Source organism: Ochotona princeps, chromosome 13 (assembly GCF_030435755.1).
Source record: "Ochotona princeps isolate mOchPri1 chromosome 13, mOchPri1.hap1, whole genome shotgun sequence".
In the NCBI taxonomy this organism is placed as follows: domain Eukaryota; kingdom Metazoa; phylum Chordata; class Mammalia; order Lagomorpha; family Ochotonidae; genus Ochotona; species Ochotona princeps.
The window spans coordinates 25,914,352-25,942,156 of record NC_080844.1 but is presented as its reverse complement, the minus strand read 5'-3'; the positions used below and the strand labels follow the sequence as shown (position 1 = coordinate 25,942,156).

At 34.7% G+C, this 27,805-nt stretch overlaps 1 protein-coding gene across 1 annotated transcript in view; it reads left to right on the top strand.

Moving 5' to 3' along the window:
* Positions 1 to 22,017, top strand: part of TMEM26 (transmembrane protein 26) — a 42,460-nt gene extending 20,443 nt beyond the window's left edge. Inside the window, exons 4-6 of the mRNA XM_004583579.2 lie at positions 1,765 to 1,985; positions 18,592 to 18,668; positions 21,464 to 22,017. Coding sequence (XP_004583636.2) covers positions 1,765 to 1,985; positions 18,592 to 18,668; positions 21,464 to 21,888 — 723 coding nt within the window. The 3' untranslated portion in view covers positions 21,889 to 22,017. The remainder of the gene's footprint in view (positions 1 to 1,764; positions 1,986 to 18,591; positions 18,669 to 21,463) is intronic.
* Positions 22,018 to 27,805: the final 5,788 nt, after the last annotated feature.

Sequence of the window (27,805 nt, the reverse complement as noted above, 5' to 3'; positions counted from 1 at the left end):
GATGTATGTCTTTCACATCTATTTTCTTACACTGTGCTTGTGCTGTGCTTTTTTAATGTCATCTTTTATAAACAGAAAGTTCTATTTTTAATTTTAATGAATCCCAGCCAATAATTCTTTCTTTCATGAAATGTGCCTTTGGTGCAGCATCTAAAATGTCATCAAATGAGGTAATGTAGATTTTCTCCAAGGTTATTGTTTAGGACTTTTTTTTTTTTTTAATTTTACGATACAGTCCCATAGGTTCTGAGATTTCTTTTCTCCCTGTTTAAGACTTCTATACTTAACCTTTCTGAAGGCTAATAGGTTCATATTTTTGTACGTGGATATTCCAGCATTATTTCTGGACACTATCTTTTCCCAACTGTATTGCCATTTCACAACATACTGTTCACAATAAGACAGACCATTGATTCTGTGAGGTTTACTACAATTGAATCATGCCAGCACCATGGCACAGCAAGCTAAGCATCTACCTGTTGAGCCCAGATCCCATATGGAAACAATTCAAGTCCAGGCTGCTCAACTTCCAATTCAGCTCCCTGTTAATGCTCCTGGCACAGCACCCACATGAGAGAAGTAGAGAAAGCTTCTAGCTCCTTTGGACTAGCCTACATCCTGCCATTGTGGCCTACTGGGGAGTGACTCAGTGACCTCTCCTCTCTCTGTAACTTTGCCTTTCAAAATAAGAATAAATAAATCTTTTTTAAAACCCTGCATTTATATAATTCAAGCTACAAATAAAACTTACCTACATTACTTTGGGAAAATTTCTTAGCCTCCCTTCTCTATTTTTTATCTGACAACTAAATATTAATATTTTATCCTATTAATATCCTTAATAGTTACTCTACCAATGTAATTCCTGGATGAATTCTACATGATTTATTTGTTGTTTATGGAAGAAATAAAGAGATTTGATGCAAATTAGATATTATCTTCATACAGAGTTACAATGATGTTAGCATCTACTTCTGACTTTTTCTCTTGTACATTTAATATTGTCAAGTAATAAACAGGTATAGCTTTCAGAGAAAGAGTTAAATAACTTTTATAAGTAAATTGAAATCAATATTTTATCCATATGAGAGTTAACTTATGACAGTCTTTAGGAAATCTCTATAGCAGCGATATTACTTTTGAATTTATTTAGAAAATAACTGAGCAAAAGACGTCATCCAGCCATGAATGGGACATAAATTTTTGTCAAAGTTCCTGAATATAGGTAGATCAAAATTTACTTTCTAGTTGAAAGAATATTGAATAATATCAGGATATGTTAAGTATCAGAGTAAAACTAACCACACAGTGATTCTCTTTCTTTACACTTATGTAAGGGATACACATTGTTACGTGTTTATTACTGGTTGGCTACAATAGATTTCTAAAGCAATAATGATCAAAAAGGAAGCTCTGTGCCATTACAAAACCATTCTCAAATGTGCATATTCAGATTTAAAATATATAAAATATAATCTTTTGTAGTTTCAGTATGAAATTTATAAGATTTTGCTATACTATTACAGTATACAACATGAAAAATACTCAACTATTGTAAAATCTTATTAGCAACTGTAAGATTTAAACCATGTGATAGTTATAAGACAGCCCCATCTAATGAATCACATTAGTCTTTTGTTTTTGAGTGTTGCTGAAAGGGCTGTGACTTTCTTTCTTCAGTAAATGAGCCATGGTAAAGTAGATATTTCTCTCCAAGGTGGTAGCTCATAATCTTTGTGTCTGTGTGACATTTCTGTTTAACAGGCCAGAGTTTTTGTAACTAACCTATCTGCAGTATGTGAGAAGGCTTGGACTTTGGGACTCCATCAGACATTCCTACTACTGTTAATTATTGGAAGATGGCTCCTCCCCATTGGAGGAGAGATCACTCGAGACCAACTCTCACAACTTCTCCTTATGTTTGTGGGGACGGCTGCTGACATCCTGGAATTCACAAGTGAGACTCTTGACATAGAAAGTGTGAGGTAAGTTGACTATTCACTTGTAAGACAGGACCTTGCATTTGTCTCCTGGTTCTGTTATTTACATTCTAAATGAATGGAATTATTAATATATGACAGATATTCTATTGTTAAAGAGTCATAGACTTTGTTGTTATGTGTCGTAGAAACCAGCACCATCTTCATATTTGAACTCATCTAGGAAGGCGGTTTCTGTTAGAGACACATGGTATTTGAGTGAGAAATGAGAGAAAAATCTCTGCTCATGTGCATGACCACAGATCTGGTGGCAATGATATCATCTGAAAACTTCCTTGGGTAGAATGGTCATCCCCAGATTTTCTTTCACAATCCAAAATGTCAGAAGCACAACCAATCACACAGTTATCTTCTCGACCATTGTATGGGCAGAACTCCAAGACAGGGATTAGAGGAGATGTGGAGAAATCTCTCCCCTTGCCAGTTGGGAAATGTGCATTCCCTGGTGGGAATGGTAGATAACGTTTTATTTTGCTAAATTTCATTTTCAGCCAGTTTTGTTTCACGTGCCCAAAGGCTTTCTGGTGTAGATACCTATAAATTAAAACTTATTGAATTGGTACTTTTATTTTTGCCACAAGCAAATAAACTCAGAATCCATGATCACATCTGTTTATGGAACTGCTTTCTTACCATTTGGGATTTAAGTCTCAGTTCCAAAATGTACTTTAAGCTTGAGTTGTTCTGCACTGTGCTATAAAAATAAATTGGAATGAGGCTGGTTTTTAATGCTAAAGTTTACTTTATGCTGTAATTCTCAAACAATAAAACATAAAGCTGAGCAAATATACTAATTAACTGATTAAATTCAATATCTCAGTTACAACACAAATAACATTTATAATTGAGGGTTATCTTTATAAGATCAGTTCCTATTTCACTAATACTAATTTTTCTTTTAGCTTACTGAGTTGACAGATTATTTCAAAAATTACTCAGTCTAAATTGACCCATTGTCTTTAAAGCACTGATTTCATTTTTGCAGTTATAATACTTTATATTAGATTGATGATTTATATCCTGCATGTACAATATTAAATATTTTTAAATATTTAAGAAATTAAATATTTTTAAGAAATTAAACATTTAATATCTTAAATATTCTTAAATATTTAAGAAAATTAAAATAATGTAGTTAGAAGAAAAACATGTAGAATCATGACTGAGAATATAAAAGCATTAAATATCTGCAATGACAGGGATACACACACACACACACACACACACACACACGATTTTACATTCAAATTTGTTTATTTAAAACAATAGAAATAAAAGGAAAAAATTAAAGTGTCTTGATAAGTCAAGGCTAGAACTAGCCTTTTTTGGGGGGTGTTTAAACCTTTCATATTTTACTCTTAAAACGACTATTGTCCAACAACATTTATATATTACAATATTTCCATAACAATATTGATGATAAAGTTATATCTCCAGAGGAGACTTAGTTTTTTCCCATAATTGTTAATGCTGCAGTCAAAGATGCTAATATTTTTTGCTGGAAGCGTTAATGACCTATCCTAACAAAAGTTTGTAGCCCCAGTCTCGTTGCATTTTTCACTGGGTTCTGGGTGTAGGAAGAAAAGAGTACAGAACAGGGTGGGAGAGCTCAGTGTTTTTTGTCTTATGGTTTGGGTTCTGAGGAAGGAAGTGGTGTAGGGCATGCACCAAATTTGAGAGCTCCCCTCAACCTGAATATACAAATGTGGTTTGGTGTACACCAATAAAAAGATAACTTATATATGTTAAATATCTAGGGGGAAGCAAAGGGCCAAAGGATAGTAAAAGAGGCATTGTTGTTACGTCCTGTGGGGTAGGTCATATTAAAGAAATGTCAATCTCTGTTATCTTAACGGATTATTAATAGTCCTACCTATAAGCAGAACCAAGAGAGAATTATAGCTGTTTATTAATAAGTATTCAGTATTAATAAATGAATGAAGTTTTAGTTGCCCAGCTTTTATTCCAATTAAACACCTTGAAAACAATAAAACTTCCTTTCGTTCACCTATTGCCATATAAATATCAACCCGAGGCACTGTTCTAGGCAGGGACAGAAGCAAAGGATGAGATTTAAATCCCTAACCTTAACTGTTATGCAAAAAGACACACAGTCCTGTTCTTTCTATTCACCAAAATTTAAGAAAACTTAACTATATCCAACTTATTCTATCTACAACTTAATCTGAATGTGTCATAACATACTTAATTAAAAAACTTTTCAATTCACATCACTACCAAAAAGCACAAAAGTTCAATTTAGGTCAAACAAACTGAAACCATCCCTTCATATCCATGGACAGATTGAGCTAACCACTGTTTGAAAAAAAATTTCATCTACACTGAACTACACAGGTTTTCTCCTGAGTAACATGGTACAACAACTTATGTATGTGTCATTTTTATTGTGTTAAGTAATCTCCAAAAGATTGAAGAGTACACAGCAGTGATATGTAAATGCTATGGCATTTTTGCAGAGGACTTGCATACTTGCAGAATTTAATATGTACCAGGGTCCTGGAAACAATTTCCTGTAGATACCAATGCAATGTCCTAGCTTATGTTTTGAAAATTTGTTTTCAGTCTTCCTTGTCTCAACCTTAAGTCATTTTTATTTTCGGCAGTGTGTCAGTGAGCTTCCATAAGCTCTACTCCATCCCTGTGTGCCTCCAGGATCCAAGTACTGGTTCCCTGTCTCAAAGTCAAGACACAGAAACAGTCTCCAGTTTTCTCTCTTCTGAATGTCATCTTCTCAGTGCCAATTTCCTGTTTGAAGTCCTACCTGTTCTTCAAGAACTGGCATTGCAAATGTTTATTTTTCAAAAGGAGACCCTTAATCCCTCCATGTGGGGACCTAACTTCCCACTCTGAGCTCAAGGGACAATCAAGAAGAATATGGCTCAGACAGAAGTAAGATATTTACTTGTAATAACAAAGTCATCTCATTGTAGTCTACTCAACATTGTCTGTTACTAATGTCAATTTATTATCTTTTCTACTTTATTCTGTTTGGAGCTGACTGATTCAGAAGAAAATCTACAAAAAATCTACATTGTAGTGATGACTAAATCTCTTTCCTGTAGTCTGGTTAATTTCAAAGACTTAAAAATTTAAACGAATCGCCTTCCATTCACCCACATGAAATTCATCCACATAATTATTATGAGTATACATAGACTCATTACTCTTATGGTGTTGTATTTTTTTTCCTAACAGCTTTACCAAGTTACAGTTTAAAACAGCGTAACATCCAACTATTGTAATTCTACAGTTCCATGATATTTAACAAATTGTAGATTTGTGCAATCATCCATGGTTAGAACATTCCCATCACTTCAAAAGGATTGTCTGTGATTGTTTCCAGATGGTAGTCACTACCACCACAAACTTTAGGCAATGTTGATATGAATGTACATTTTATCTTTCAGAGTTTCCTTTTCTCGATAACTCATGCAAATGGAACTATAACATAGGCAGTCTTTTATATCTAATGTTTTTACCTAACAGATTCCTTTTGGATTTTCCTCCATGCTATTTTATGTGTTGATTCCATTTAATAGCTGAATTATAGAAGGGATTTTTCATTTTTAAAATTCTCTTTTTCATGAAGTTTCTGAAGTACCTTCATATCCCATTGAATATCTGTACAACATTTTGTTTCTCCGTTCAGTAGTAGATAGAGGTGGAGTATCTTACATCTTGTTTTGTTTTGTTTTTTTACTGTTAAGAATGAGGGAAATATGAAAATTTGTGTATAGCTTTTTCATTTATCTTGTTTTAAGAGTAAAATAGGAATGGAATTAATGGTTTTAGGCTAACCACATGCCTAACTTTTAAGAAACTGTCAATGGTTTTTAACTAGCTGTAGCATTTTGTATTTCAACAATCTGTCTTCTCCATGTCTTCATGAATATTTACCCGCTCTTTTTATTCACTTGTTGATTATAGCCACCCTAGTAGTCATGTAGTGATGGCTCAGTGTGACTTTAATTCACATTTCTTGTTCATCTCTAATGGTCTGTTGTTGATCATCATGTATGTATGTCCTCTATAAAGTGCCTGTTCAAACTTGTACACCTTCTTCTTTAATCCATTCTGCTACTGTCTAACTGTACAAGAGTTATTTATGTATTATGAATATAGGCCCTTTATCAGATATGTAAATGTATATATATATCTGATAAAGTCATATTTTCTTTTGGTATGCAGATTGTTGCCACTTCCCCTTTTTTTCAAAATTTATTTACTTAAATGTCAGAGAGAGAGGTGAGAGAGAGTAGGAGAGAGTGAGAGAGCGAGAGAGTGAGGGGGGCGGGAGAGACACAGTGAGGTCTTCCATCCACTGGTTCACTCTTGGATGGCCACAATGGCAGAATCCAGGAGCTTTGTCCAGGTCTCCCATGTGGCTATCAGGCACCAGGCTCTTGGGTCATCTGCTGCTGCTTTTCTGAGGCCATTAGCCAAGAGCTGAATTGGAAACGCAGCAACTGGGATGTGAACTGCTGCCCACTTGGGATCCTGCATTCACAGGGAGTGGCCTTACTCACTACACAACATTAACACCTGTTGTCCATTTTTATAATCTAGTGTTTTTGAAGAACACTCTTACAAAGTTTGGATGAAACCCAAATAAATTCTTAATTTACCAATCATACTTTTTAGTTTCATACCTATTTTCTAATCATAAATTTAAAATATCTCTTCAGTTTTCTTAAGGAACCTTTTGGTTCATGTAATAATTTTGATTAATGATTTTCAATTAATTTTTACTTAATTGTTATGTATATTGTGAGATAAGGTTTCAATTTTGGTTTTAATTTTGGCATTGTCTCAGCACTACGTCATGTCCCAGGAGGACTAACTGACCCAACACCACTTGTTGAAAGAACTCCTTCCCTGTTCAATTTCCTTGGCATCTTTCTCAGAAGTCAGCTGACCCCAGACATAGGGGATTTAGTCTCGTTATATCACATTCCATTGCTTTTTACATGTTACTACACTAGCATGATTACTATTATTTTATATTCAGCTTGGAAATCGTGTACTATAAGACTTCCAGCCTTTTTTTTTAATGTTTCAGTCATTCTAGATTGTTTGCAACTCCACATATTTTTATAATTATCTTGTAATATTCTAAAGAAAACCTTGCTGTGATTTTGATAGCAACTGAATTGAGTCTAAAAATCATTTTGTCAACAACTGTTATCCTTAAATTATTAAGTTCCTATTTGTGAAAATTAAATATCCTTCCAGAGTGAGGAACCTTTTATATGCCAAGGGCAATTTGGATATCCATAACATCATTTGTGAACTTTATACAAAATTATCAACTTAAAAAGTTGGCTTTCCATTGACTTATTGAATTTTGATTCCCAGCTGTAGTTTGCATTGGCAGCGTCAGCTCAAGTTATTTCAAGGGTCCTATAAAGTCTTCAGGACAGACATTCCCTACCCCTAGAAGGTCCTTTGCTTACCTCAGCAACATTTTGCAATTTTTAGTATATAGGTTTGCAATGCTTTTACTAGTTTTTCCTAAGCAATGATTCACTTTGAGGTTTTTACAATTATATTGATACTTATCTTTTAATATTTCTATACTAAACATAATTCACTTATATATGGCTTTGTACCAAGTGCCCATTCTGATGTGTTCTATTTTTTCTGTCCTATAGTATTTTCACCATACATGATTATACAATTTGTAAATAAAGAATAAATTTAATTATTTCTAAGGGGCACATGCCTACATTTTGTGTCTTATATCACTGGATAGAACTACCTTCCATGTCAAATAGAAGTAATAAGAATTGACATTTTAGTCTCAAGGAATAAGCTTCCTGTGTTCATTAAGGATTATGAAAAAACTTTGATTTGTTATAGATGTTACTGGATTCAGTTTGCTAGCTTTGTATTCATTATTATACCTATGATCATGAAGCATGTTGGTCCTTTCCAATGGTAACTTTTCCTTGCTTTGATTTCATAGCGATGCTGTTTTCATCAAATATCAGGGCTCATTCCCTCTTTATTTTCTTACCTATTTTCATTATAGTACTGATATTATTTCTTCTTTAAATATTTTATAGACTTCACCTAGGGGACCATCTGGGTCAAGACATTGTGGTAAGATGTTTTTTAAAAAAATTATCAATTTAGTATCATTATTTCTCATGATTCTATTTAGAAATTCTATTATCTTTTGAATCAGTTTTGATTATATATTTATAACTAGGAATTTTTCCATTTCATCATTTCATCTAAATTGTCTAATTTTTGGCATGAATTTGTCCATTATTTTTATTTATGACCATGTTAATTTCCATGGTGTTGCTAACGCCTTCTACATTCTTGACCTTCACAATTTACATATTTCTGCTGTTTTTGGTGTTGGCAAGTGTTGTTGGCTTTGTATGGTCAGGATTATTAGCTTTATTAATCTTTAAAACTAAGTTTTGGTTTTATTGATTTGACTCTATTGTTACTCTGTTTTGCTCTTCACTGGTTTTTGCTCTGCTGTTTAATTTTTCTTTCCTTGTGCTTTCTTTGGATTTAATTATTTACTTTTTTTGGCTGATCCTGAAGATATAAACTTAAATAATAGGTTTGGGACCTTTATACTTTTCCAATGTAGGCATCCAGAGCTGCAACATTGCCCCCAATCACTGCTTTATTAGTATCCTATAAATCTTGATATTTTTTTCTTGTTCAAAATATATTCTAATTTATCCTGTGATTTCTTCCTTGACTCATGGAATATTTAGGTGAGCAGTTTAATTTCCAAATATATGATTCCTCAAGCTTGTGTGTATTTTCTATTTGTATTTTAATAACATGATAATGTGAAAATGCAGTCTAACTTGTTTTAGTTTTTAAAAATGTACTGAAGGCATTTTATTGCTTATCATATGGCCTCCATGTGTGCTTCTGGTGGATGTGTATTTACTCATTGTTGGATGGGATGTTCTAGAAATATTAGTTTCATAAAATTGGTGATCGTATTGTTCAAATCTTCTATAGTTTTATTGATTATATTTACAATTCTATCAATTATCAAGAGCAGGATATTTAAAACTTTAATTGTTGAAATGTCTATTACTCATTTAAATATTCTATGTTGTTTTGTTTCATGTATTTTGAGTTATGATTATTTCAGGAGTAAATTATATATATTTAGGGGTAAATATATGTATACAATTGAGGAAGCAAACACATAAATATACATATATTTATACACATAAATATATATTCATATGAATATTTATATATTTATGTATATATTCCTTTTTTTTTGAGAAGCAGAGTGACAGACGGAAGGAAAGATTTCTTATCCACAGGTTCACCTCCCCTACCCCAATTCCCACAAATGCTACAGCAGGCCCAGGCTAAAGTTGAAAGTTAGGTCTCCCACACGGATGACCAGAAGTCTTGAACATCATTGCTACCCCTGGGGTTCCCACCAGCATGAAACTGGATTCAGGGACCAGAGATGGCCATGGAACTAAGACACCCCCATCTGAGACTCAGGCATCTCAGTGCTCCAAAGATAAGGCTAAAACACCCATTCCTACACGTTAAATCTTTAAAATACATCTCCAATGCAGCAACCCTTTTCATCACAAAATATCACCTTTTTCTCCAATAATATTGTAGGAAAGTCCATGTTTTTTTTGGATGAATATAGGCACTCTAGCTTTATTAGTATGAGTATGAGACTGTTCTTTTCCACTCTGTTACATCAGATTATTTGCATCTTTCTATCTAAACTCTGTCTCTTAAACAAGAAATACTGAAATCTTGCATATCATTTCTGCAGGAGATACAATCTTTATCTTTTTGTTAGTTTCCTAGAGCTATCATAACAAAAATGCCAAAACATGATACTCAAACAACAGTGAATTATTCTTGTCCATAGCTCCAGAGGTTAGAAATTAAAAAAAAAAAAATCAAGATTTTTGGTTCCCATTGGAGATCCTGAAGAAGAATCCATTCTAGGTTTCCCTTCTTACTACCAGTGGCATGTAACAATCCTCGGGTCGCTTGGCTTATAGGTATTACCACTCTCATTTCTGTCTTCTCCCTCAATGTGTCTATCTATCCCCACATTTCCCTCTTCTTCTAAGGACACTAGACATTTCATTATGACCCAATCTTTTTTTTTTAATGAAATTTTCTTTGATTCACTAATATAGCATTTTTAAAAAAGATTTATTAATTTTTATTGCAAAGTCAGATATACAGAGAGGAGGAGAGACAGAGAGGAAGATCTTCCATCCAATGACTCACTCCCCAAGTGAGCGCAATGGCCGGTGCTGTGCCAATCCAAAGCTGGGAACCAGCTGGGAAGTGGAGCTGCCGGGATTAGAACTGGCGCTCATATGGGATCCTGGGGCTTTCAAGGCGAGTACTTTAGCTGCTAGGCCACGCCACCGGGCCCATGACACAATCTTAATTTGGTAATATCTACAAAGATGCTATTTCTAGATAAAGTCACATGATCTCTGGTTGATCTAGGGATTACAACTACACTTTAAAGCTTTGTACTTGACTACATGTCCTCATTTTTACATACCCATTTAACTCCAGGGAAGTATGACAATAGTGCTGTATTTGCTCATTAACTCCATTACTTCTGATGCTCATTGCTATATTTCCTTCCCCTTCTTTTTGCTATTATAGTTATATACACATGCCTGGCTTTCCAAAAATTTTCAATAAAAATAAACATGTTTTAATTTTCCACAGACTTTTCAAAGTTTGACATTATGTCTTTGCATGTTATAAACCATTGTTTTATATATGCATTATATGCCCGAAGATGAAGTAAATATTTATTTGGCTGCAAAAACATTTATGTATTTGTTTTTATTTTTACTTCTATAGTCACAGAGTTTATACTCTTAAGTTCTCCATGTGGATTTCTACTAACTTTCTTCTAGCCTCAAAGACTCCATTAAAAACCATTTGTTTTTTCTAAATCAAATATGCTAGCAACAAATTCTCCATGTCTTTCTTCATCTGGAAGTGTTTGTTTTGCCTTTGTATTTGAATGATAGTTTTGCTATATATAGAAATGATCACAGCTGAGAGTATTTGCTTTGCACATTATACACATACCATTCCACTGTCTTTCTGGCTGTCATCATGTCTGATCAGATGTTAGTCATTACTTATTTTCCTATTCTCCTGTATATTATGACTCAAGTTTCTCTTGCTGTCATCAAGGCTTCTTTTCATCTTTGTCTTCCAGTAATTTGGCTGTGATACACCTAGGTGAGAATCTCTTTGTTGTCAGTTTGTTTAGGGTTTTGCAGAAGTTCCTGGGTCTGTAAACATTTTCCCCTCCAAATTTTAACCAAGTGTATTTGTGAATACTTTTTTTTCATTCTTTTTTCTCTTCTTTATCTGGAACGTCTATGAAAAATGGGTATCTCTGATCATGTTTCCTAGGCTCATTTTTCCTCAAGCTTTTTTTTTACTCTTTGTCCTTCAGGTAAAATGATTTACATTGTTCTTTCTTCACTGATTGTTTTGCTATCTCAAATCTAGAGGCAGGGTCAAGTCATTGAGTCCATCTGGTAAACTTTGCATTCAATTTTTTTTTATATTTTCAGCTGTGGAATTTGTTTAATTATTTTCACAGTTTCTATAGCCCTATTTATTTGTTGGACTACTGCTTTAAGCTTTGCCTCAATTTATGAGCAATGGTTTTCTTTCTTTCTTTGAAAATAATTGTAACACTTACTTTGGTGTCTGTTTCTATCCAATATCTGGGTCCTAATAGGATCAGTTTGTACTGATTGTTTCCCTTTCACAATTATAAGTCCCAGCTTGTATTTTACATATTTTGTAGGAAAAAAAAAAAAACAGGTGTTGGATGATACGTTGTAACAATATAGCATCCTCTGGTTTCTCCTACCACCACCTCAGGATTTCTTGCAACCATTTGTTTCTGTCACTTGTAGAACCCAAGAACCCAATGAGATCTCGGTCTTTTTTTTTTTTTTTTTTACTTTTCAATTTTATGTTTGGTTTGTCATCATAGCAGCCACACCTTCATAATATGTGGTCAGTCAGGGATTTAGCCAAGGTAACGATAAAAATCTTGTGATTCCTATCTTCTGAAAAAAGAAATAAGCTCTTGTTACTCCTACCTTCAGAAGATTAGTGTTATGTTTTGGGTAGCAAAGTTATCTATTTATTCATTCACTCATTCATTCATTTATTTAGGGAATCACATGTTCTTTATTAAAATCAAAAGAGAATGTTTTCATAGAATTAGAACTGCTTCTTTGTATCAACAAGGCAATAGTTGAAAATCATTACTCCTGCAAAGAAGCAAAAAAGGTTGCCAGTTGGCAAACAAACACCACTGATGATTCCAGTGAAAGATGTAAAAAAAAAAACTGACACAATCAAATTTTCAAGTATTATTCCAGATGAGAGATGATATGGCAAATTTAACATAGGAGAAAAGGGCTCTCGGAAGCAAAGGCCTCAACACCCAGCAAATAATAAATGCAGGATATTTACATGTCTGCTTCAAGTTTCATTAGCCACTAGGCTTCTTGAACCTTCCCTTCAAATGCATGCAATTACTCAGCAGATAGAAACACATACCTAGGTGTTCTATGGCTAGCTTACTTTGAGAATCTCTATGAAATTTAGAATTAGTTTATCACTCATCCCAACAAGAATTGCAACCTGAAAGTAGAAGCTATGAATTTTCTTATTCATTTCTAATCAAGTTGTTATTTTTAATGATCTTGCTTCTAAGTATTAGATTTCATATTATAATTCCCATTAATCAGCTCCTTCTAGTCATAAAGGGCCTCTGGTTTCAATTGCCAGTTCCTCTGTGGTAAAACTTGCTCTGACTGGTTTGATGGTCTTAATAATCTTACAACATGCATAAACTTTTCACAGGGTTTTCCTAATGGCAGGCCCCTAATTTCACTTTCCTTAGCGCATTTACTTTTAAAAACCTTGAAAGCATAATTCTTTCTTTGTCCATTTGAGATGCATATTTTCTCCCAACATCTTACCAGTTTACAAAGAAGAATGTTTATTCCTAAATGGTTTCCAAACCGTCATTCTGACATATAGTATGGAACAGAACAAATGTATAGCAAGGAATAAATGTCATAAAGGGAAGAGTATGGTGCAGGGAAAAGAGTTTAACTCCCATAAATGTTAATGAACAAACAAACTGCGTTAAACAGCTTCTACTCTAATATACCCTGCTACTTTTATAATGGGTTACCCTCCTCCTGGTGTAGAAAAATGCTCCCACCTTGTGCTTCAGCAGGGTTAAGTACATTCTTTCTAGTTTCTCTCTCATTTTTGAAATGGTCTCTCTCACTTATTGGTACAGCCTTGAATAAATTCAGCATTGCCTATTTAACTCCATCCAGTGTAACTGGTCCTTAACAGCCACACTGAGGATATAACAATGTCTTGGACAAAAATTCTGTCGTTCCCCACTTTTCTTACCTGAAAGTCCTTCAGAGTTTCAAGAATAATTGTTACTCAATTTATTATTTGTCTATGGATGACTTTCAGAGCCTGAAATGATTATTTTGGGCAATTTACCTGGTGTTATTTTTGTTGTTGGGAAGAAAATTTGTTGACCTTTTTCATATTGCTACAGTTGCCGTCCAGCATTTTCACACCTATGAGTTTCATCATCATTGCCAGGAAGAGTTCACAGGCTATTTATGCCTTTGAAGATTACTCCATGCAGTCTTTTCTGAACATAGGTCATTTTCCCATAGCATTACTGATATTTTACTTTATTTACTGCATACATTTTCATTTGTTTACTCTGTTTCTTCTTCATTTCTTTTCATATTTCTTGATGAAACTTTTCTTCTGGATTAGATGTCTTGCTCTCTCTTTTCTAACGGTGTTTGTCATTTTTTTGACAGGTAGATGAATCTATGTATTGATTTTCTCTTCTCTACAGGAATATTTCCACCTTTGATGGAAACAGCTATAAAATTTCCAATACATGACCTTTTATTTCTAATTTTCATCCACTAGGTTGGGCATATTGAAGCACAATGAACCGGTTTTTATCCTCCTAGTCTTCTAAGTAGTTCACATCAATAATTATATTTTCTCAAGATCTTTTTCTTCTCTTTATAAATCAAGTCCATTCTTTGTCTATGTGCTTGTCAGTTGCCACAGATGTAGATAATACATATAGGACAATGATGGATAGAAACACCTCAAAATTCCTTTGCAAATCTTGAGTTTTTGTCATTTGAACTCAGTGATTTATTCACATGCCAACATTTAGTCTTCCCGAGTATTTTTTACTGTCTGATATAACAATTCATATTTGCAGTTTTAAAAAAGTTTGACTTACTTTTCCAAAGTTAGTTTTGATAAATTCACTATAGCATATTTTACCAATGTGTTTTCTAACACTCCCACATTATTACCATAGTTTATCTATTCATAGCAAATATACATATTGTAAAAGCATAACTTCATTAGTACAGAGCTAGCATTAGGCATAATTATTACTAGAGTTAGGCTAAAATTTAACCTTATTTTGTATGATGATAAAGTTAATAAATATTTTTAAAAAGTGAACTGACATAATATTAATACAAAAACGTACTACAAAATAATGTATATTTATCACTTCCTATGTGCCATGAAGACTTCTAAGGGCTTTAGTCTCACAACTTGTTTAATCTTCACTTTGACACTATAAGAAAGAATCATTACCAGTACTTTAAAAGCAAGAGTACCAGGTAAAAGAAATTAAAATTTCAAGATTACAAGTAATATAAATCAAATAACAAAGTAATCAATCATAGTTTTTTTGAGTTTCACGGTATTCCAAGAGAATTATGTATTTTCTATATATAAATACTTAATTCATACAATTATATGATATCCAATTATTTTTCTCTTTCTCATAATGCGACTGAGACAATAAAAGCATACAGATGTTAAAATATTATCAAAATGGAATTAAAGCCCCATTGTATTTCTTTGCTGAAGATGAGAGTCAGTGTTTGAATTCTGTTCACTTGATCCCTAAATCACTGCTTTCTACTGCCTTGCATACAAATTGCACATGTATTGTTGGTGGATTATTGAAGTGTGGGATTAGAAGAAACATCAAAAGTTACAATCTTATGGAAGATATATTTTGCATGCAGTGAAATGTCCTCTCTAAAATATCCGCAAATATTTTTTCAATAGATTTTGTTTGAAAAAATCCACTGCTAAAGAATATATCAACCCATGTGACAACTTATTCCATTTTGAAATTTTATAATTAAAAGTTCTTTCATTCATTGTGATGAAATTCGCATTCTTGGAGATACAGCTAAAATCCTTTTAGCAACTTGAAGTCAAAAATTCAAGTTTAATTTCTTTTTAACATTACAGTTGTTTAAACACACAAAATAAATCTTTTAAAGTATCCGATTTAGTTTTCAGTTTCTTGATACATTGCACATATGACACATCTATATGTTCCTTTACTATCCTAATCTCTCTCCCTATTTTTTTTTGAAAAAAAAAATAAAAACTTTCTTAAATTTAAAAGACATTATGACACAGAGAGGGAGAGAAAAAAGAGAGAGAGAATGATCCTGTCTGTATCTCTTGATTTACCCAAAATGCCCATCTTATCTGGGGCTGAGACAGGCCGAAGCCACAATCCAGGAATTCCACCTGGTCTTTGTGTGTGTATCCAGGACTCAAGCACTTTTGCCATTACCTGCTGCCATCCCCTCCCCCCAAGTGCATTAACAAGAAGCTAGGTTAGAAGCGTTGTAGCCTGGACTCATATCAGGCACTCTAATAAGGGATGTGTGTGTCCCAACTAGAGTCTTATCCCTCTACAGCCATAGTTTCTCTATCTCTCTTTTAAAAACATTTATTTAGCTTTGAGGTTTTGGAAAGGCAAAGAGGCAGAGAGAAGAGAGAGAGAGATACAAGGAATGAATGAAGGAAGGAAAGACGTGAGGAAGGAAGGAAGGAGAGAAAAAAGGAAAGGAAGGAAGCGGAAGGAATGAGAGGAAGATTCAATTGACTGCTTCACTCATTTGCTTTCAACAGCCTGGGTTGGCATGGTGGTAGTCAGCAGCCAGAAAGCTGAGTTTCCAATGTGTGTGACAAGGACCTGAATACTGGAGCCATTAACTACTACCTTCCCTGGGTAAAAATTAGCAGGAAGCTGGATTCAGAAGTGAAGCTTGGCCTTGAACCTAAGAATTTCAGCGTGGAAAGTAGACTTCTCAAGGTTTATCTGATTATTGCACCAAACAGCTACCTCCTAGTCCCCCTTGTTAATACAAATAACTTTATAACTGTTCTTCCTGAAACACATACTTGTTCAATTGTGTTCTGCATCTCTAGAAGGGAGCAGTGCTAAAACTTTCCATTTCTTTCATGAAAATAGTATAGTGCCATGGTAGCAATGGTGGAAACGAAAACAAGCTCTCTAGTTTTGATTTCTACTTCCAACACTAATGATCATGTTATGATGGACAAAGTTACTAAACTTTCTTATGTGCCAGTTTCCATATTGGTAAAACAGGAATAATATTTGTATGTACCTTACTTTGTTGAGTTGGTATGTACTTACATAATTAAATGTTTAGAAACCTACCTAGTATGTAATTCTGAGACCAGAAACTGTAGGTAACATCATCTTAAAATTCAGACATTTATTTGAAGTTTTCTATATAAAGACACTGTAAAGACAGAAAAGTTACAGTGGGTGTTCCCAAGGCATTATACTCAAAATTCTAGAATTTTATTAAGTGACCTATGATTGCCATCTGAATTTTGAAAAATCGTGATTCCTGTCACACTGTGGATGCAGATTTAGATAATACTAATGGAAATTCCCTGAATTTTTTTTTTCATGGCTGCGACTGCAAAAAGCTATCTCTTACTTCCTATTCTATCCAATAGGTTGTCTTGTTCCATGTCTGCAAGTCCTGATTGGGTCTTCAATGGTAGTGGTTTTCTACCAAAACTCTAAGTCACATCTACACGTCAGAGACTTATCTTCAGTATCACCTCCCAAGTCATTAGGAAATGTGAGGTGGAACAAAATCAAAGGAGAGCCTGCAGCAACCCATGGGTGTGCTCCCTTTGGGGAGGTGTTCATTTATGGATGCGCCAGACAACACTCACTTCTGGGACATGTCTCAATTGCCTTGGGAATTTAAAAAAAATTTTTTTTTCAAATAAGCCCTGCTTACTTCGAAATGTCTGTTATCAGTCCTTATTGCATTTCTTGCTTGAAAATCCTAAGTCTATTACATTAAAAAAGGAAATGAGCTCAGCTGAGTACAATTATTCTTCAAGAACCTGTGCTGATGCTTAGCAGTGACTACCTTCTTCTATAAGGACTCTCAGCAATCTCTGAAAGAATCACTTAGGCCATCTAACAAGGGATTAATACTAACACACCCTTTGTACTATAAGACATATTTCAGCTTCATTTTGAAAGCTGAAATGTTTTCTGTCATCCACCTGTGTCCTCCATTAACTGCCAAGACAGATAATGATGGCTTAGAAATTGCATTTATAAATTCTCTCAGTTTTGAGATTCAATGTTTCTTGGCTTCAACACCTCGATTATTTAAAGATGTCTTTACAATCCCCTCACAACATTTAGTTTCCATTATTCTTCCCCAATGCGTTTTCAGTCCTCTCCAATCTAAAAATCCCTCTTGATAAAAGATGGAAAGCAAATTTCTTGTTAACATCTCTGGTGTCACATGGATAACTTTCTATTTTTGACAAAAATGTATATGACTGATTCTTCTTTAATATATTTTACAATTCTGTTAACGTCTGTTCTTTCTGATGTTACTCTTGGGGGTCATTCTGCAGTCTTGACACATTTGCTCAAGGAAAGGCCTTCTTTTGTACATTTAACTGTTTCATCTATAAGTGTGTGCCAAGGGCAAATTGCTTGTCACACATTATTCTAGGTTCTTTGGATCCACAAGCAAATTAAATAGAACTATTCTTAGCCTGCTATGCTAATGTCTAATGTCAAACTTCATTTGTTGAATTAATCTCTATATATATTTAATATATAAGGTCAACTCACTTTAGCATGATGAGTTTTAAATTTGTGAATATCATCTAGCCATTTTAGATACCTTTTCATTTAGTGTTGGAATGCTAGAGAATAATTATAAATCTTTCCTCTCTGAAACTTCTTCAAATTACTACACTTTCCATGTCAATATCTTAGGTTTCCGCCCCCCTCCCCCTAGGATTTGTTTCACTTAATGTTTCCAAGATTTTGTCAAACAAAGAGCAATATGAGATGAAAAATCTTTGTCGTTAACTGGTGTTTACATTGGGTATGAAGCCTTGGATTTTTTTTTCTTGTTCATTTTTTCATTACCCCATTATGATCATGCATGGATTTTCTCATGGACTTACAAACTACCACCATTTTGCAGCCACTTACATGAAGTTTGTTAGACATATACTCAAAAATATGTGATGCACTCAAAGATAGAAAAACGTGTTCAGATTTGTTTCTTCTGCATGCAATCACTTGTTCTACTACTAATTCAACTTTTCTGAATTACAGGACTAAGCCCTCACTAGTCTACGCCATCCTTATCTTATGGACATGGAGCATGCTGCAGTTTCCACTTGACCTGGCAGGTAGGTGTCTTGATATAACTACAACTCTTGATTTTGGGGTTTTTCATTACTAAGTAGATGACTACAAGGTTTATCACTTTTGTTTTGCCAGTGTTCCAAAGCTCAGCTTAGAAAGAAAGTACAGTAAAATTTAGCAATGTCATGAGTGGGTCTATTCTGGTACATGATGAGCTAAAGATAACTGAGTGGATTATCACACACTTGAAATTAACTTCAACTTCAATATCTTATGATTTGTAAAATTTCACAAAACCTATTAACTGCATGACTCATGAAACAGATGATTATCATAGTAGCTAGGGATTTAAGGTTTATATCATGACTAGAAATGCAGAGGTTAAAATACTATACAAGTAGCTGCTGTTGATATTGGTAAAGAATCATTTTCATTCCTCTGTTAAACTCACGGAAGAACCTTAGAACAAGAAAACGTTTCAGTGGAATTAAAATTTTCCTCAGTGTTAGCCCCTGGAATCTCATTTGGTCTCAATCTAATAGAGTCATACATAAATCCCTAAGATTGTATAAGAAGTTAACTGTTTCCCATTTCATACTAATTGGGATCTCAAGCTACATTGTCCAGTATGATTCCTGCTAGCTTCATGTGGCTCTGTAAATTTCAATTAATTAAAACTAAATAAAATAAAAGCTCCATTACTCAGTCACACTAGCCACATGCCAAGAGCTCAGCTATCACATATGGCTGCCATATTGGACGACTGAAATAGAGAACAGTTTTATCACTGCAGAAAGCTGAATTGGATATTGTTGACCTTGAATTATCCTGTAACTATGTGCAACCTTGGAATTTTGATTTGAAAATTCTCCTGAATGCCATTTTTCTCTGAATAAATTATAAAATGCCCTAATTACATGTTCCTTGATCTGGATTACTTTTTATGACATCCTACTTTATGACTTTAGAATCAGAATTAATCCTGGGGCCTGTGCTACGTACAGCAAGCTAAACCTCTGTTCAGTCCTGGCTGCTCCATTTCTGATCCAGCTTTCTGCTAAGACATGGGAAAACAGTGGAGGATGGCCCAAGTGCCTGCATCCCTGCAATCATATGGGAGACCTAAAAGAAGTTCCTGGTCCCTGTCTTCAGATTGGCCCAGCTCTTGGCTATTGCAGCCATTTGTGAAGCGAACCAGCACATGGAATATCACTCCCTCTGTAACTATTTGAAATAGAAATAAAAATAATTTAATAATTTAAAAAAGGAATCATAACTAATCCTTTGAAGAAGGATATTTATTGTTCCATGTTTTGATAAGCTCTGAGATCTAACAACATCCTTAACTTATCATGTGGTTTTTGAAACAAAATTGCCACCAGAACATAAAGAAACAACTTTATGCTAATCACACACACACACACACACATTGTTTCATAATAGGCCTTAGAAGGTACACTGTATTTATTGGCCAGCTAGAATCCACTGAGAGAATATTGGGTGCCATCAAGCAAATTACCCTTAGAAGGTGATACCCTGCGGATATCCCTTCTGGACCCTAACTTCCTAGAAAAGAATATTACTCATCTTTCATTGATTCTTCTTTTGTAATTTAATCTGCTCATTCACACCCTCCCATATCTTTTGGTTTATACCCTTGCTAAATAAATTTTTATTTAAGAAAGCAATTTTGTACACTTTCAGGGGTGATAATGTTATGCAGCTGCTTGAAAAACAAAGACCAAATGTTACCCTCTGACTAAATCGCTATTGTATTTTCCAACAAACAGTACATTATGTTCACTCCTATCAAAGCAGCTTCATAATATCTGCAGACTCCAGTAGATGGAGGCATTCTTTGTCTTAAAACTCTAAATGGATGACTTCATTGTAAAAGGATTATTTTCTGCCCTTGACCCTGAAATAAATTTACATTTTAGAAATTAAAACAACAAGTTTCGTCTGTTGATTGGACCTCCTTTTGTTCAACTGGATAAAGTCAGTAATTACATCCAGCCTTAAATGTACACTGCAAAACAAATGCAATAAAGAGTGAAGAAAAAATAAAATAACTATGGCATTTATTTGGGCTTGTTCCCTCACCATTAAAAAAAAATTGTTCAACATCCAGGATTTCTTCAAAAAGTTTGAGGAAACATGTACTATGAAAAAATATGCCTGTGCTTAAATTTTTTGCATTAAAATAAATTTATCTTTTACTTCCATATTTCCATGAACTTTTTCAAGTCTTTAAATATGATTCTGAGTCAATCAGTGGATTCTAAAGGTTAGTTCTAGACTGATCTGGGCTACACATACTTTAGGTTCATTTACCAAAATCAACAGTCAAAGCAAGTCGTTCATTATGCCCAGCAGAAGATAAAACGAGAAATTAGAGAGGTGCCCCAAGTACTGTTTTCCTGGAAACAGAATGAACCATTGAACTGGCACTTCTGTCCTCACAGAAACCATTGCTACCAGTTTCCAAAGGAAGGATCTGAAGCCAGGAAGGTTAAGGAATCCTAGCATCCCATTGTTGGAAAACAAAGGCGCCATACAACCTGACTTGAGACCCACAGTACTGCATCTCTTCACTGCACTCCCCGAGAACACACATGACATCTCCCTTTATTCTTTCTTATTTGCTTAACCGTATCTTTCCTCTACTGAGAACCAGAAGATCATCTGAAATATTTTACATGGAGAGAATTAAACTACAGAATCAATTCCAGTCATTTACTGGTGATGACCCAGTGTTAACTGCTAGTCTCATGCCATTTAGTCTCACGTTTCTATGTTCCAGAGAGATATGTTAACGGGTCTGACTGGTATTTTTCAGTGCAGCATTTAGCGTGCTCTTCATCTGGGACAACCCGGGGATTCACCAGCCTGTTCTTCTGCAAATACAGCGCTGATATGTGGAATATTGGAATCAGTGTCTTCATCCAAGACGGTCCCTTCCTTGTCTTGCGCCTCATCCTAATGATCTACTTCAATGTGACCAACCAAATGCTGGTGTTCTTTGCTGCGAAAAATTTCCTCGTGGTGGTGCTGCATCTCTACCGCCTGGTGGTGCTGGCCTTGGCAGCACGTGCTTCCTTGAAACATCAGTCGGAAAGCTCCCCAGGAGAGCGCAGGTGCCAAGGCCAGCCCTCCGACAGCGGGCTCTCATCAGGGGTTTGGCAGGGAGAGATGAAGGAGGGCCTGGCTATTCCATTGCAGACCTTACCTGCCAGCTCTGTGGAGTCCCATTCGACAACTTAGTTATTGAGTGGAACAGCGCAGTAGCTAGGGCATCTAGTTTTCTAGTTCTTCTCAGAGACAGGATTTTCTTCCATTTTCCCCTCCCTTCTTTGACATATGATGATTCTCAAAGGAACAGCCTTTTAAAAAAGTTAAATCAAAGCTGAAAAATGTTCTTTTTTTAACTAGAAGGAACTCTGATTAGTAGCTTTTGCTACAACTTAGTGTGTAATGGTATCAGATGTCAGTTATTGGACAACTAAAATGATATGCTTGTCGTGATTGTTTGAAAGCTATGGACAAAGTTATAGTGACATACCCTAGAAAGATTTAGTGCAGACAACTATCGCAGCTGTTACCTTAAAATACAGAAGCTTTGAACTTTAGCTGCATTGTCAGACTCTGTTCTGATCTTTTCTGCAATGTCCCTCTGACATCAAAATGTACATTCAGTGAATGCAGAACAAATGAAGGGGAAAGTGCCTTTAAAGTTACCTCACTGGGGGCTCTAAGCAGCGAAAATTCCTGCTCAGTTTCCATGTCATACAGAGTCCCATTCATCACTGCAAAGGCCTTCCCAGGAAAGCCTTTTTTTCTGGGTTGATGTGGTTTTCTGGCATGGCACATGTGCTCCCTTAGGAATTTTCTTGCTTTTGGCTTGGGTGCTATAGAGTTCACAGAAAGCCACTTTGGTTATACATGTACTGGAAACAAGACAGGAAATACTAGCAAAAAGCATGCAGAGACACAAGTCCCACTTCTGAAGGAGGTTTGTAGAGTCCCTGCGTGTTTTTCTGCAGTCCACTTTGTCATTTTCTATACTTCCAAGTTGAATATTATGGGCTGATGCTTAGAAGTTCTGAAGCTGTGAATAAAAGTGTTTGGGACACTGTCAGTGTTACCATGGTTTCTGGTGTCTGCCAGCAGCCACAAGCAACGGCAGCTCCTCTGACCTGTCATCAATGGAGACAGCCTTTGCTCTCAAAGAAAATGGCTACTGAGGCCTGCAAGCACCCCTCTCACAGCCAACAGCCCTTAATGAGTAATGGAGGTCGGCATGTGCCACCACACTGTGGCAGTCAAGGCAAGCCACTTCATCCCCCTGCATTCCAACTTCATTTCCCAGCACAGTGACAGCCATAGATCCCCATTACACATGTCCATCCTTTCCAGAAGGAGGAGATTCAAAAAATTTTAAAATGATGTTTAAGTGATACAGTGTGAAACTTCTCCTGGATATATAGCAATAACTATAGGAGGACAGAATTCCATAACTGTTGTTTTAGGATTGAAATCATTCCTAATTCTTCCTCTGTTAGTACACTCAGGTCTTTTAAGGTAGGGTGTGCCCTTAATTGGGTGTGATCTAATGAACAATTCAGACAATTTTATCTACGGATTTTTGTGTGGCATGATATCCATTTAAAACACTTGGTAAGAAGTGTTTTTAGATAATTCTGCTTTCTATGCAGAATAACGAATGTTTTGAAATAAATTTTCTTCCCTACCTTGTGGTTCTAAGTTTAACAATATAATGATTGTAAAATTACACATGCAATAATGGAATACATTAATACTCTTCTATAATAATTTTATGTGAGCCAAGATCAGTGGATTATATTTATATGAAGTAAAGAAGCTGATGACTTTTATAGGCATGTTATTTAAAATGTTCAGCAATTGGAAGCAAAATAATAATGGCAATTTACAAAAATGCCTTGGCAGATTGTTTTTTTTTGTGTTGAATATTTTCTTCCACAACATGTATGTGCTGTTTGTTATTGTGGATTTGTTCATGGCATACGCTTCATGTTTTAATTTTTTTCTTACAGCAGAACAAACACTGAGCCTCTAAAAACAGACCATTTATAGGGCAATATGACTATCGCAAGGATATTTTTAAATGCTTTCAAATCTGAGGCTTGGCTTCACTTCACAAATGAGTTTTCTAGAGTTTAAATAAAGTATTTTGTAATTAGCACTCCTGCTGAAGGCCTGGGAAATAAAAACCCTTTCCAAAGTCTAGCTTTATTTAGAGTGCCAGGAAGCCAAAGAGCATACTCAGGACTGTCTTGGCAATTCATGGAAGCAAAAATAGACACACATTCTGCAGTTTTCCAGGAAAATCTGCTAAGGGAATCAATTGTTAAACTAACTGCCACTTCTACTTCCACGGGTTACTTGTTTTTAATAGCAGAAAAAAATCCATATTTGTTTATTTTATTTTAAAAAAAAGCACTAAGTTCAGGTTGTCTCTCTGATGAAAAGTTAAAAATGTATTCAATTAAGTATATGTTTTTATTGCAGACTGCTAACCATTACAATGTTTTAAAACATCCAAATGTTTGCTATCAAGTGGTTAGAACATCAGTTACTTCCCATATGTTTGACATCCGGGGATTGTTTATCTTTCCTTAGTGATAAGATGACAGATGCACATCATATGTAAAATTTGATGCCGGCCATACCTCTCTGCCATCTCCCTACATACACACCACATGCCAATCTCCAATAACTGAGGGAAGCGATGCCTTTATGAAGACATGTACTATTGCTGTGCTGTTGACGTTGTTTAATTTCTTAGGGTTAACAAATGTCCCTCTTACATAACACATTATTACACTTGTAAGAAAACACAGCATACCTGCTACAAAACTATTGTATGGAAAGTCACCTCATAACCACTTTGTGTGACATTTTTTGCCATTTTTAAAAGATGTATATATTTTTATTGCAAAGTTGTACATATATATACGTACTTCATATATAAATATATAAATATATATATGGAGAGAGAGAAAGAGAGATCTTTTGTCCGTTGATTCAATTCCCAAGTGGCTGCAACGGATGAAGCTGAGGAGATCTGAAGCCAGGAGTCCGGAATCTCCTCTGAGTCTCCCACACGGGTGCAGGATCTTAAGGCTTTGGCCCGTCCTTGACAGATTCCAGGCCAGGAACAGAGAGCTGGATGGGAAGCAGGGCTGCTGGAATTAGAACCAGCACCCATATGGGATCCTGGTGCGTTCAAGATGAGGACTTTAGCTGCTAGGCTAATACCGTGCCAGGCCCCATTTTTTGCCATGTATTGGCAAATATAGATAGATAGATAGATAGATAGATAGATAGATAGATAGATAGATAGATAGATGTTTTAAAACATTACAAAGTTTAGCAGCCTACAATAAAACACACACTTAACTGAATAATGTTTTCACAGAAAATATTAGAATACTCTCCCTGTGCCTGATTATTATGTCAATTTTTATTTGTTTGAAGAGCCAACAAAAATAAAATAATTTTATAATCTTTTACAGATATGGCGAAGGATAGAATTCACAATTGTGATATTAATTGGTAACTGACTGAAACGTCCCAAAATTCTTGGAAGGCATGTGTTGTAGCTACAAACACTGTAGGATTTCATAGCTCAATATTGATTCTTACCATCTTTACTGTTTAATCCTGATAGCGCTTAACCAACTCTGCTGCTAAGTGGAAGACTATCATCTTCATTCTTCTCTGAGAAAGAGAAATGTTGAAATCTACTGCAGAGTTTCAGAGATGCAAGTGAAACAAAACCAGCCTTGAATTCCAGGAACCAAAGATTGGCATTTCCCTCCTCATTTCTTACTTTGGTTTTGACTTTGTAGACATCTGCTTTGCTTTCAGAAACATCTGATGGAAACTGAACTAGGCAGCTGGGAGATGTTTATTGCTTAGAGGCTTCAAATAACTTTCGGTATGAAGGAAGTGACTCTAAACTATGTTTAAATAATTAACTGCTGCAACCAAACATACTATGGACATATATCTTCCAAATCTTTTTTTTTTACTATAAAATAGTATAATAATATTTTCTCTAAAGTTTATACTGATCTTTGTATTTTACTATATACATTAAACACTGTGTGCACAAATTTTATCTTGATGTCTGTTTTTGCCGGTTTTTCATGTTTCTTGTTCTCTACTGTAATCCATTTCATTTATGGTTTTTTAAAAATAAAACCAATCTAATTAGAATATGATTAAAGTGACATTTCATACCAGTGAAGAAAAGCTGACCAGTTTTGTAAATGATGTTGGGAAATTCTGCAATCCATCTGGAAACAATAAAATTAGATTTTTATCTCATGCAATATATAAAAATAAATTCCAGATGGATTAAAGATCTAAGTGTAAAATGAAAACTATAAATATTAGAGGAAAATATGTAATGTATCTTTTGTATTGGTGGTGGGGCGGATTGGAAAGATCAAAAGGAGTAAAGCATGAAACCCAGAAGCCACAAAATAAAGAACTCACAGATAAATGAATGCACAACAGTTCGAAACAGGAGAACACATCACGATATGTTGTTAATGTTTGCTCTTATGAAAAGGGAGACAATATCAGATAAGACAAAGAAGAGGTATAGTCATTGGGAAGGAGAAACCAAAATTACCATTTATTTGTAAACAAACAAAACAAAACAAAAAAACGGTAATTGAAAACTCAAGAAGAGCATATTTAAATCTAAGAAAATATTTTAAATATCCTAAAATAAGTAATAATCAATAGTTTTTTGGAATATATAAATATTGCTTATAATATTTTTAGGGGAAGATCGCTTCTATAATATGAACTATATACAATAGGAATAAATAGGTAAGATCTATGTGAAATAAACTAATATGATTTTGAGTAACATAATGAAGAATTGAACAAATAGAAACACATTCTGATGAGTGATCAAAACGCTTGATATTTTCAATACTATATGTTTTCCTAAAATTTCTAGCATTGGGGATGTAGAGGATTTGACCCCTTCCACAATGTTTACATTCAAAACATTTGCAGATAGATCAATAACTAAATATTAAAATAAAATAATAAACATAGAGAAATTTGCTCTTACAATTGCAGTGGTAAGAATGATTTCTGAGCAAGATATAAAACTAGAAAGCATAGAATATTCATAAGTTTTAGCTTATAAATTAAAAAATTTTGGCATAGGAAAAATATCAAACTGAATTCGAAGGTCAAGCACACAGTGTAACTATATGTCTACCAAATCTAACAAAGCACTGATTTTCTGAACAAATAGTTTTTATAAATATGAAAAAGTGCAAAAGACAAATATATGATTCATTGCAAAAGGAATAAAAAATGCAAAACACCCACAAGGATGTGCAACTTTTTACTGATTGGGTTGACAAAATAAGTTGTATTTATTTGCTTGTTTTTGTTTGTTTTGTTTTTAAGAGTTCCATATAAGAAGGAAGTAGCCCTTCAAATCCGTGGCTGATCTGGATACAAACTGGTACCTCCTTTGAAATCAGTTTAACAATATTAGTGGGAGTTAAAATACATTTATTATGAGACTTAGCAACTTAACTTTTAAGAATATATCTTACAGATGCTGTTTTGAACAAATGTGTATTTAAAGCTGTTCAGTTTGGTATCGCTTATTATAGAACGATGGTGATTTTCAATGAATTGATGGCTGAATATTAAAACTTCTATATTAAATTATGTAGTCTGTGAAAAAAATGAAGCAAATTCATAAGTGCTGATACACAGCAATGTCTTAAATGTTTTGTTAGATAAAACTAAGGTTGCTAAAAAATTAACTATGTTTCCTCTGCTTTTCCCTCTGCTTTATATGGGATCCTGGCATGTGCAAGGTGAGGATTTTAGCCGTTAAGCTATCGCCCTGGGCCAAAACTAATGTGCTTGCACATTAGGGACCATGCAAAGTAGCCTTGTGGCTAAAGTCCTCACCTTGCACGTGCCAGGATACCGTATGGGTGCTGGTTCCTATTCCAGCCACTCCACTTTCCATCTAGCTCCCTGCTTGTGGCCTAGGAAAGCACTTGAGGTCAGCCCAAAGCCTGGGACCCTGCACCCGTTTAGAGACCCTGGCTCCTGGCTTCAGATCAGTTTAGCTCTAGTCATTATG